Source organism: Amborella trichopoda, chromosome 6 (genome assembly GCF_054954075.1).
Source record: "Amborella trichopoda isolate Santa Cruz 75 chromosome 6, AtrichopodaSantaCruz75HAP2 v2.0, whole genome shotgun sequence".
NCBI lineage: Eukaryota > Viridiplantae > Streptophyta > Magnoliopsida > Amborellales > Amborellaceae > Amborella > Amborella trichopoda.
Window position 1 is genome coordinate 501,258 of NC_142341.1, and position 12,249 is coordinate 513,506.

Here is a 12,249-nt window from a genome sequence, read left to right on the forward strand (position 1 = left end):
TTTCAACTACCAAATTTAAGCGCATAGGAATTCAAAATCCTTTGTTTATTTTCAAAATACTCATGTGTTTTCTAAAGTAGATCCCAAAAATAAGGATCATAATAAAATTATCTTTGCGCTAGGTATAGTGTGCTGGACATATGCATCCACGTATATTCAAATATAAGCACTCCACACCTAATTAATCCGCAAGTGTTTAGGAATCTAAAATATTACATAAAAAGAAAGATCACTTGCTTTCGGCGTAAAGAGGTCACAATCACTATTGACTAGTGATTTAAAAAACGGATTTGTGCTCCGGATCAGGCACTTCAAAAACCCATATGGATCGGTGAATCAACGATTCGGATCGAGAATCAGCCGACTCGGTTGGATTAAGTTCTAAAAAAATCCAAAAAAATTGTTAAAATTAATTATAAATGTTGTCTTTTAGGAATCCAATAAGAAATGAAGATACTCCATTGTTAATTTTCACTTTTTTTATCAATTTGTATATATTTATATGTTTTTTCTCTGTATAAACTTATGTAAACCATTAAATTTACATCACACATAATAAAAATCATATAATTATCATGGATAAAATATATAATCATACATGGACTATTATAAAGAGTAGATTTAATCGATAAAAAATGGCCATCAAAATCTCAAATTGGCGGAAAGCTCTAATCCCCTAAAAATACCCAAATTATTACTAACTAACTAACTATAATCCAAATTTATTACAACCTAACTAACTATAATGTTATATGCTGAAATGAAAATTGTTAGTTTAAATTTTATAATTATTTTATTATACAAATAATAACAAATCTAAAATATTTTGTAATACGATCTAATTTAAAATTTATTATTGAGAACCATAAGAAAGATAATAAATTACATGATTTATAATGAAAAAATTAATAAATAAAATAAAAAATTGGTTAGAATTACTAGAATGCATACCAATTTTCGAAAGAACACTTTAATATTTTAAAATTTTAATTTTTGAGATTTCTAGAATCAATTTAGTAAAAGAGATTGTTAATAGAAAGAGAGAGATTTCAAATAGAATAAATTTATTTAAAAATAATAATAATTTTTTAGATTTATAGAATGAATTTGTAAATAAGATTGTTAATAGAAAGAGAGTGATTTAAAAAAAAATAAAAAAATATTTATTTTCTGCTTATTTTTATTGTCAACAAAAATAAAATAAAAAATAAAATTTTTATTGTCAACAAAAATAAAATGTTTTCATGTGGAATTGAACTTGAGACGTAAAGGCTTATTGTGGAAGTGATAACCAATCCACCACATCAACACAAATATAATTGGTTTTTACATTAATAATACTTATCCAAATTCCATTGTAATTTAATGCATCATAGGAATTATCCCACATCCAACAACGAGGTTTAGTTTCGCCTCTATAAATTATTTTGTAAGTTCGTTAAGGTTTGCGCGTGTGTCCCTGAGGTTGCCATCCACGCACGTTCGGTAGGTGACGGTAGTCTTCCACGTGTGTGAGCCATGGAAAATCAACATTTTGCTTTCACCCGTGTATGACGCGTTATGTGACTCGGACCCCGTGTATGACGCGTTATGTGACTCGGTCTCGCCATGTGATGTTATACGGGCGACTTTCGCCTTTGTATGATACGTTATGTAACTTGGACTCGCCATGTGATGTCATACGGGCGACTTTCACCCATGTATAACATCTAAGCGATTCTGTATGACGTGTTATGTGACTCAGACTCGCCATGTGACGTTATACGAGCGACTTTCACCCGTGTATGACGAGTTATGTGACTCGGACTCGTCATGTGACATCATACGGGGGACTTTCACTCGTGTATGAAGTCATACAAGTGATTCACTGGGCAGAACAGGCCGATTCGTTCTAGAACTGGCGGTTCTCGATTTTACACTGGAATCGACACGGGGTAACCGATTCCTGTGCCGACTCAAGCGAGTCCGTTGCGACTCGCCGATTTTTAAATCATTGCTATTGACGATTGATTAGATAGTTGGCGATGTCATTAGCTGGGTACAAAGTATAAAATAATATTTTTTGAATGTTGTAATACATTTCAATCTCTCAAATTTCACATATGATGGATAAAAGTGATTGTAACCTCTTTGTATCAAAAGTGAACAGTATTATAGTATACAATCCAAAAAAATAAGAGACTATATACAATGAGACCATTTACCTTTGACGTAAGGTGATCACAATTCCTTACAACCATTTAATAGGAAATTTGATAGCTTAGATGTATCACAAAGCTCAAGAAGATTTCTTTTGAAATTTGAGCCTGTTCAATGGAATAATTGCAGCCACCCAATTTCTCATTTAAGGGTCAAGATTAATGTGACCAACTTGTATTAAAGGTAAATGGTCTCACTTCATACTTTCCCAAAAAATAAACACAAATCGTATGTCATTATTTTATGCCGTTATCAAGGCTTGGTTTGGAATTGGATGGCCATATAAATAAAACATATAACCCCATTTTTTAGAATATAAGAAAAACATTTCCTTTTCTTGTATTCTTGTTTTGGCTCGGTGCCAGAAAATAGGCTCCTCCATGAATATGGAGGAGTTTTGGGGATTATCAAGAGTTATGATATGATCTGCACAAAATGGGAGAGGTAATGAAGATCAAGCCAAGAGAGATTTGGTTTATGGGAGCCACCTGAAGAGTGTTGCCTTGAATTGAATTTCAATGAAGCTCTTATGTTAGGGTGCAGTTTGCATACGGATGCATCCGTAGGCATAGAGGTAAGGTGCACCTTGAAATTTTCTTATGTTAGGGTGCAGTTTGCATACGGATGCATCCGTAGGTATAGAGGTAAGGTGCACCTTCTAATTTTATCATGGTATATAATTTTGATGTAAAATGTTTTACGATTATCTCAAAATCTACTTTTATATCTAATTATAAAATTATAAATTTCAAAAATGGTTAAAATCAAATAGATATATAAACATATAAAAATCTTGAAAATGAACGGTGCAGATAATATATTGTACAATGCACTATTTCTGAGACTTAAAATTTTTATATTTTTCATAGTCATACGTCTTGATGTTGAGAAGATCAATCAAAGGGTTTTTCAACATTAAAACTACCTTTTCTAATGGATTTTTAAGACGCATCCGTAGTTCTACCTTACATTATAAGGTAGCATCGTTATATAAACTTTTTCCCTTATGTTAACCCCAGAATCCTTATATAAACTTTTTCCCTTATGTTAAACCCCGGAAGTCGTGTGGTGAGGGATAATAGGGGAGCAATTATGAAGAAATACGATGATCCTGAGTCTTGTGGGCATAGCAACTGCTAACAAAGCTGAGCTCCAATCATTATTACAGGCTAAAGATAGTATTACAGTATGGTACAAAGTTGGTACAAGGAGACTCTTAATGTGATTTAAATTAGCGTTCGGTCGCTTAGCTTCGGCCAAAGCCTTCGGATTTTAGGCTTAGATTGAAGCTCTTTTCGCTTCGGCCAAAGCCTTCGGATTTTAGACCTAGACTGAAGCGAAGCTTGATGTTGCGGCTTTGGTCAGATTTAAGCCGCTTCCGTAAGACTCGGGTCTGCTCCAGGCTGATTCAGCCGAAGCTTCAGCCAGTTCTGCCTAAGCAAGGAAATATCTATATAAAAGTACGTTTTTTATTTTCTGAAATTTTTTTTTTTACTTTTTTATTATTTTTATATATTTATATATATCAAATATCTAATTTATTTAAATTAATTTTTTTTTTAAAAAAAGTCCGAAACCTTTCCCCAAATCGGTTGAAGTACCGAATTGCTTCATTTTTCTCACCAATCCAAAACAGACTACAAAGCGTACATGACAACATTGATTTAAATGGCGCAAAAAGGAAATGGAGGTGTTGCGGTCACCATGAAAAAATAGTGAATTTCATGCCCCCAAATGGAACCAAAAGATGCACATGCCCATCAGATCCTGAAATGGTAGGCCTCCCAAGACTCTTTGCCCAAAATAAATTTATGGGTCCAAGACACAAAGAAAAACTAGCAAATACAGCATCAATACAATCCATTTTAAGTGGAAGAGAAAAATACGCCATCAGTCTTATAGATGATTAGCATCCACAGAGGCTAGCATGCACATCTTTGCAGCAAACTTTGGATTGCACAATCCTTAACACAATTGTAAGGAAAGATATTTAATTTACAAGAGCCCCTAATCAACGTAACATACATTATAATGCTCCGGAAACAACGAATTATATGACCCAAAACCACGCTACAATGGAACCAACAACCAACCCCACACCCAGAAAGAGCACAATCACGACCCCCGCCATCTCAGCATGTTGCAAAGGAACAGCCTTTGGAGCCAATATCATCAAAATACTTGTAACATACCCGTTTGTAAGCCCCAAAAGGCATGTCAACACAGTGACTGGGATCTCAGTCCTGAAAAACTTTGGCCCATGCAAACAGCCATAGAATAATGGATAAAACAACAGCCTGACCACTGTAGCCCCAACTGCGATTTTCTCATTCTCGATAATATAAAAAGCAGTCAAAGTTTTCCCTACCAAATCAAAAACATTATAACCAGCTATGAGCAAGATCGGGTACCAATCTTTGAGGAGGCTAGAGTGCACGTCTTCTGTTATATAACCTGGAAATATTGAGAGGGTAATCACATAAATGAGGCCCACCCCGAAACAAAACCACTTTATTCTCCCTATTATATGCCATAAGTTGGATGACCAGACATGGGTCTCCTTCTCATTCTTCTCCTCATCCTCTTCAACGGTTATGGCCTTTACTTTGAGGTTTTTGTAGTACCGAATAATGGGAAGCGTGTGTGTCACGTTGTGGCAAATGAGGCAGACAATCATGAACGCGATGCTCACACCAAAGTAAAGGTTGGCACTGCGCCTTAGACCATGGGCATCTTGAGAGAAGATGGATTTGGTAATGATCCTCATTAGGGAGACAAGCACACCTTCAATCACGGTAAAGCAATGCATGTGTTTGGTTACCAAAAGATACAATAAACAGCATGCATGCACACATACTAATACTATCTCTCTCTATGTATGTAAACACACATACTACCACAATATATGATCATATTCTATGTATGACATCTCTTGAAATTTTTGAATAGATTATATGTATAGGACGAATCAAAGCTTGAAAAAATTTGCAAATGTTGATTGGTTGGGAGAATAAAAGGAAAGACATTCTGTTTTAGGTCATTCTGTGTATCCTAGAGAGAACTTCACCGGGAGCAGCAAGAAAAACACATCGATTTCCATGTCGAAATGTATAAATATGAGGAAGTACCCATATTACTTATTTGTGCGGTGTAGACCCAATACAACACCAATTAGAATATGTGATTTGATTCAAGTAGAATTCTCGAAAAAGGCAAGGGGTAGGCTCAAAAGGATATGGATAGAAGTAGTAAGATATGGGAACTTTTGACCTTACTGAGGGTATGGCTCTTGATAGAGTAGAATAACGAAACATTATTTGTGTAGCTGACTCCAAATAGTATAGATAAGGCTCTATTGATGATGATGATGATTATGACTTAGATTACATATTTTTAAATAAACATACCAAAGGTGAAACAACTTGAGAAGTAGTGATTGAATTGTATTCAGCTCCAATAAGGTTGCAGCATTTGCTTACCATTTTGTTATGAGAAAATTACTGCAGCCGAAGTTAAAAGCCACTTTGGAAGACCAGCTCTACTTTGCCCCAATTTGAAAACATGCCGACTCACAACCATGCATGGATTCATACATTGATTAGATAAGTTCATGTCTCTGATATTTTTTATTTTTATTTTTTCTATTATAAACTCATTACTGAATCAAGAAATGGAATAAAAGGTAAGTTTCCATGTAGTTTTCAAGGTAAGACAACTATTTTTCTTTTGACCAAAAGGAAGATGATAATAGTGCAACTGGCTTTCTGGTTTATGCACCCACTAGGCATGCCTTTAAAGACTTGAAAGATAGGAAGCTATACTATTTCCATTTTGATATTTGAAGAGAAGGAATGTTACATAAACCCCAACCACCCAACCATAACCAGCCCTACAAGAAACCCCTAGATTGATGCCTTGTTAAAAACCTCTAATGTCCATAATGTACTCAAAAGAGTAAATGTCCCATGAGATAAGATGTTGGAATCTTCGTCTCCAGACCAGTTTGCATGTATGTACAAGGCTCTGCTAGTGCTACGCCTTGTGCGCTGCTTGCTGATTTTGGGATATCTATAGTATGGCAACTTTTTTGTTTTTGTGGATAAGGGGGTATTCTCAATGGGGTCATCTTTCTGAAAAAGGTGTTTAACCAATGTATGGATTTTACTCTGTCTAGTGCAGCCTAACGGGCACATGCAAACATGCCGTCCATTTATACACTTTTGAACTCATGATAAGTAATGCCGACCAATCTTGGTATGGCTAAATTTTATCTAGTCTCTTGTGCTGAGAACAGCCATCTGATAGAGATGTCTACTGCTTGGTTACTGCAATACCCAACTTGGTGGCCAATGCTCAAGGAGAGTGAACTTGGGTGATCTTGCCCCCATATGGGGGACATGACCCCAATTCCTTAGGGATCAGTCGATATAATTCATCCCCATGTCAAATAATTTTTTAAAGGGAAATAAGTCATAAATGCATATCAAAAAGTAAATTATGCGGAAAAATCATCCCTTGTATATTTTCTTGAGAAAACATACTTGCAAGTAAAAACATATATTACTGATATGCTTACTGTGTATATAAATATAATTTATAAAAACTGTGTATTTGGTTTTTGTTATTTATTTTATATACTTATTGTAAGAGAACTCCTAGGACAATCCCAAATAAGGGAGGTTCTTGCTACAATTACCCCTTGCTCCCGCACCCACTCACCCTTTCAACAACTATTGTCTACCGTTTCAAGCTTTTGTGAATGTCCATCGAGTATGATCACCAACTCTGCCCTATCAAGGATCTAAAAGAGTACCTTCTTCTTTTGAGAGTAGCACAAGCGTACTTATGTCTCTTAAACCACTTGTACTCTTAATCCCACTACAGGTGTACCTTCTTATGTCCCTTAAAACAATGTATGCTCTTTGAAAATCAGGCCAATGCATCTGTTGGTGCATCCTAAGGACCGAATTCCCCCAATCCTGGCCGATTTCACAACTTAATGTGGACACCATTGAAATTTCCATAGGGGGCCCCAAAGCCGACTCGAGTACCCACTACCAACCTACTTGCATCTAAGCCTAAACAAACAAGAAAAACAGGATCTAAAAATGAACAAAAAAAACAGTCCTGACCCATTGACATTCATTTAGTAAAATTGTCGGTCACAATATTACAAAGGCCCAAAATCTGTGCCCATCCATAGAAAGACAGTAAGGGCAGCATAACGTCACTCTTGTAGTCTAAGCTTTGTGTACCGGCAAGATGCCCAAAAGTGGCATATTGCCTTCCCTCTGGACCCATTAGGACCACAATTGATCAGCTTTTCTAGATCAAATCACTGTAGTACATGGATGATAAGCTTGGAAAGCCATCCCAGTCAAAATCTAAAGTAGTTTATGAGAGAGAGAGAGAGAGAGAGAGAGAGAGAGAGAGAGAAGTCCAGCATGAGAAAAAAAGCATCCCCATGGAGCCTCACAGAGAGAGAGCATCCCCATTGAGCAATTCAAATAAGAGGGATCATTGAGTGTGTGTGTGTGAGAGAGAGAAAGCATCCGAAAGAAAGAGATCCAGCATGAGAAAATAGGCATCCCCATAGAGAAATTCAAAGCTAGGACCATTTTGAGAGAGAAAGAGACAGAGAGCATCTAAAGAAGCAAGTAGATAGTACAAACACCCCCAATGGAGAACTCTAGGAAAACGCAGAAGCCATTTGCGTACCCGAAGCGGCAGTCCCAGCGACAACAGCCTGCATGTACCTCTCCGGCAGCTCTCCGGCGGACCCGATCAAACTGCCCTGCACCAGTGCATCCCCCATTCCAGACAATCCAGTCGCAACCACCGTCACATAATACGCACCATACAATCCCCTCCTCCCCTTCACATAACACACATCCATAACTGGAACAACCACTAGAGAAACAACAAACATCACTAGCCCAAGGTTTATCCTTATATATGCCCTCGATTTCTCGGCCACCCTTATAATTATCAGCAGAAAAATCAGAGCCACCAACATGTATGTCACTGCAAATACTCGGTCCACTGCGACGCCAGGGTAGAGGTAGGCAAAGTAATCGACTGCGGTGATGAAGGCATTCCATGGGACGAGGAATCCTGCCCCTAGGATGAAGTAAATGATGTATGCAAGGTGGAAGGAATCAGGGGGGATCTGGGTAGAGAGAGAATTCGGGTTCAGTGGGGTGGTTTCCAGGGTTTCTGATGAGTCCTTGGGAGATGTGGAGGAGAAGCCCATTGTTGAAAAATGGTGGGATTGGGTTTGCTTCTTTTGCAGATGGGGTTCTCTGTTTTTTTAGGGTTAAAGTTTGAAGTCGTGAAATTTAGGGTTTTCGATTGCATGGCCTAGGGTTTCGCAACTGGTTTCTCTGAAACTATAGCGCCATGGCCAGAGTTCACAAGGTGAGATCGATGAGGTTGGTGGTGAAGTTGTTAGCAATCAATGATGTGAACCAAACGATATACCCCTTTGTTTTTCCGTAAATTACGAAAATGCCATTCTTCCTGCTAATAATAAACTAAAATTAGAAGGAATAAATGTGTCATTTTGTAAATTACAAAAATGCCAGAAGAAAAAGTCTAGTGGTTGGTCAGGAGAAGGAATATTGTGCTCCCGAGGAAGCATATTATACTCCATATGGCAGAGGATTTGTCTGAGAGGATTTTTCAAATTTTGGGAATCACCAAGAATAGCTAAATGATCATTTCACAAGAAAAAGTTCAGATTTTTAGGCAAATATACTCTATTTTAACGATAGCAATACTCTCCATCTACTCCCTCCCTTCCAAAAAAAAAACTTTACTGGAATTTTTTTTTTTTTACTATCAGATTATATAATCTTCTAAAAAATGACTATTTTCAAAAGTTTTAACATATTTTGTCATGTTATTATTATTTAAAGGAAAAAGTTTATACAAGGTTGAGGCCCTAAACAATCAAATTTAGGCGCACTTCAAAAATTCGCTAGAAGGTGTTTCGATATCTAAAAATCTTAAAATCCAACCATCTCAGACCTTGAGATACATGGACATAAAAAAAGAAGAAGATAGTTTTTCTCTTTAAATTGAGATAGTTGTTTCTCTAAATATTTTAAAGTAGTTTGTTTCTCTCTTAAATTTGATATTGTTTCTCTTTCTAAAATTTTGATCAAATTTTTTACAAGGGGGAAAATTTTTACAATAGGGAAAATTTCTTACGTATTTGCCGCATACTAAATGTGCGTAACATAATTTTCACATGAAAATATTTTGTACAAAAATATTTTCATACCTACCAAATGTGTGCAAAATAGTGTAAACCAAGGTTATGCAAATAGATGATCCAAACAAGGGATTTACATAATCTGGGTATTATCTAAAAATTATCCAAACAATCATTTCTTAATAATCAGGATTTGCATAACCATATGATCCAAAAAATAGTTTGTCTACCTTAGGATCCAAACGAGCCCTAGTTTGCATATTAATACAAGAGCACAAGTCCTGTGTTACAAAATTGAAAAATAGTTTTTAGTTAATATTCTTTCTCCATGTTTGGAACCTAAACAAACAGGAGTATTTGCATCACTCGGTTGAAACCACCCCCCTAGTTCCAAACTGGTTCCAATTTTGAAATAATAAAATTTTAAATTAGACCCTCTGCGGTACTTGCATGTATAGATGCGTGCACATATGGTAATTATGGCCTCTATCATGAACGGCTAATTGTGTTATTAAAGGAAACCGTGTGAGCATTTATACTCAGTGTCTATGCGCCAACAAAAATTAGGAAAAATATCTCTTTATCTTCTATTTTTAACTTCCATACATCTCTCTTTAAAATCTATATCTTTTTTTTCGCTTCCCGATGAGTTTATCAGCTAAAGGGTTTAGCTTGAGCTTGAACACGAGCACACTTCTTATGTATGAGAGAGAAATAGAGTTTGAAAGAGAGAGAGATGGAGTTTAGGTTTTAGAGAGAGATGAAATTTGAGTTTTAGGGAGAGAGACAATGATGTGTGTGAGAGAGAGAGAGTTTGGGTTTTAGAGAGAGATAGGGTTTTGAGATAGAGATGATGATGTGTGAGAGAGATGGAGTTTTAGAGAGAGAGATAGATAGAGTCATTTTATAAGTTGTTGAGATCAATAATAGATAGTCAAAAAGATTTTGGGGGTTGGAAGATAGAAAAGATGGAGTCATTTTGCTTACAAGTAATATTTTAAATTTTTGGATCTCATGAGATATAGAAGTTAAAAATAAGGGATACTAAGATATTTTTTCAAAAAATTATACAAGTCAAGTGGGTTTGTATTATACCATAAGCTACTTTGAAAAATAGAGGTTACTTGGACTCTAAATTACGGTAAGGTACTTGTTAAGGGGCTCTATAAAGTGGGAGTTAATACCTTTGCTTAGCGTCTAAGGAAATAATTTCGTGTGAAAGACTTCCCTTGTAGGGTTAGGTGAAGGAATATTTTAACACGGATTGGTCTCGGTATATTTTTTTCACACAACTGACAACTAATTGGTGTAAAAATATTTTCACACCTGACTACATGTGAAAATTTTTTCACGTGTGCGAACCAAACTTGTTGTAAGGTAGTTTAGATTTCCATCCAATTCAAACTCTCTCTCTTGTCACAATAAATATATTCATTGAAGATTTAACTAGAAATATAAAGAGAAATTATCAGAAATATATCTTAGTTATTGTCTAATTAGAAAAAAAAAGACTCAAACATTCATAAAGCTCATTTATATCCTTTTTCCTTTTTTTTTGGGACAAAAATAAGCTTCACGGTAGTCATATTACCATGAAGCCTATGCATTACGGTACTTAAAGTACTGTGATGACTAAATCTTATGCATCACGGTATTTAAAGTACTGTGATGACTAAATCTTATATTTTAACATGTTATTGGAAGGTAATGTTTTGAGGACATTACCGTACTTTAAATACAGTTATTCATAAGACATCTTATATGGCACTTAATATGCCGTGAGGAGCTAAGACCAACCGTGTACCCCACCAATGTGAAAACAAGAAAAGATGAAGAATAGCGATGCCCCTATAATATTTTCATTTATCTTCTCTTTCATGTCTATCTTACAAAATTAAAAAGATTTTTTTTTTTTTTGACAAATAATTCGAAAGATATTCTTCCTAAAGTTTATCTCTCATTGCACAACTATTTTCTTTCTCTCTTCTTGGATCATACGAGGATATCTTGATACTATTTTTCATTTATCTTTTTAAATTTTAGAAGATATCTTCTTAAATCTTTCTTTCCCCAGATTTTAGGGGATTTTAAAAATAGAAACTCCATCTCTCTCTCATGTAACTCTCTCTTTCACACCCTTACATATCTCACTCTATCTTTTAGGCATTATTTTTAAGAATATCCTCCTATCCTATTTAAAAGGCATCAAAAAATGTAGGGGAAAGTCCTTCTCTCTCCTTCCACTTAACTCTCTTTATCTTTATCTCCCTCACGCAATAAAGAAAATAAATATTTAGGAAATCCCCCAAGTTCTCTCTTTAGGTATAGAGATAAAGATGAGGAAGAGATATTGTGATTCGAAAATCGGTATGGAATTGTTCGATCTGACTCGATAATCGGTCACCCTGTTTTAGTTCTACATATACATATAGGAACACGGCTTAGTCCAAAAGGGTACTAGTGGTTTCGAACAGTAAAACAACAATTATCTACAGTAAAATGGTGATCTTGGCTGTTAATTCACCTATCTAGATCGGTTTTTGGTCAATTCATTGTTTCTTCACATATTTTTCCCTACTTCACTTTTTTTTCATACAATAAAATGGTGATCCAGACTGCCGATTCACTTATCTCGGACCTATTTTTGGAATGCCCGATCCAAGTCACCGATCCATTTTTTAAAAGACCCCCGGTTTTTATGAATCCCTAGACTCGTACTATTTTCATGCAGGCTCCCTTGAGCGCCCATTATTTGTATCGATATTGGATCCAAATTTGTAGTGATCCATGATCTACATTATGGTGAACATAAATATAAGAAATAAAATATAATA

The 12,249-nt window shown here is 35.6% G+C and overlaps 1 protein-coding gene across 1 annotated transcript; it reads right to left on the reverse strand.

Moving 5' to 3' along the window:
* Positions 1-4,062: 4,062 nt before the first annotated feature.
* Positions 4,063-8,571, reverse strand: LOC18434639 (equilibrative nucleotide transporter 1). The gene is made up of 2 exons (XM_006844703.4): positions 7,918-8,571; positions 4,063-4,983 (listed from the first exon to the last, which is right to left on the reverse strand). Exons 1-2 carry the CDS (start codon positions 8,450-8,452, stop codon positions 4,250-4,252), a joined length of 1,269 nt encoding a protein of 422 aa, XP_006844766.1. The 5' UTR covers positions 8,453-8,571; the 3' UTR covers positions 4,063-4,249.
* Between the last annotated feature and the right edge of the window lie 3,678 nt (positions 8,572-12,249).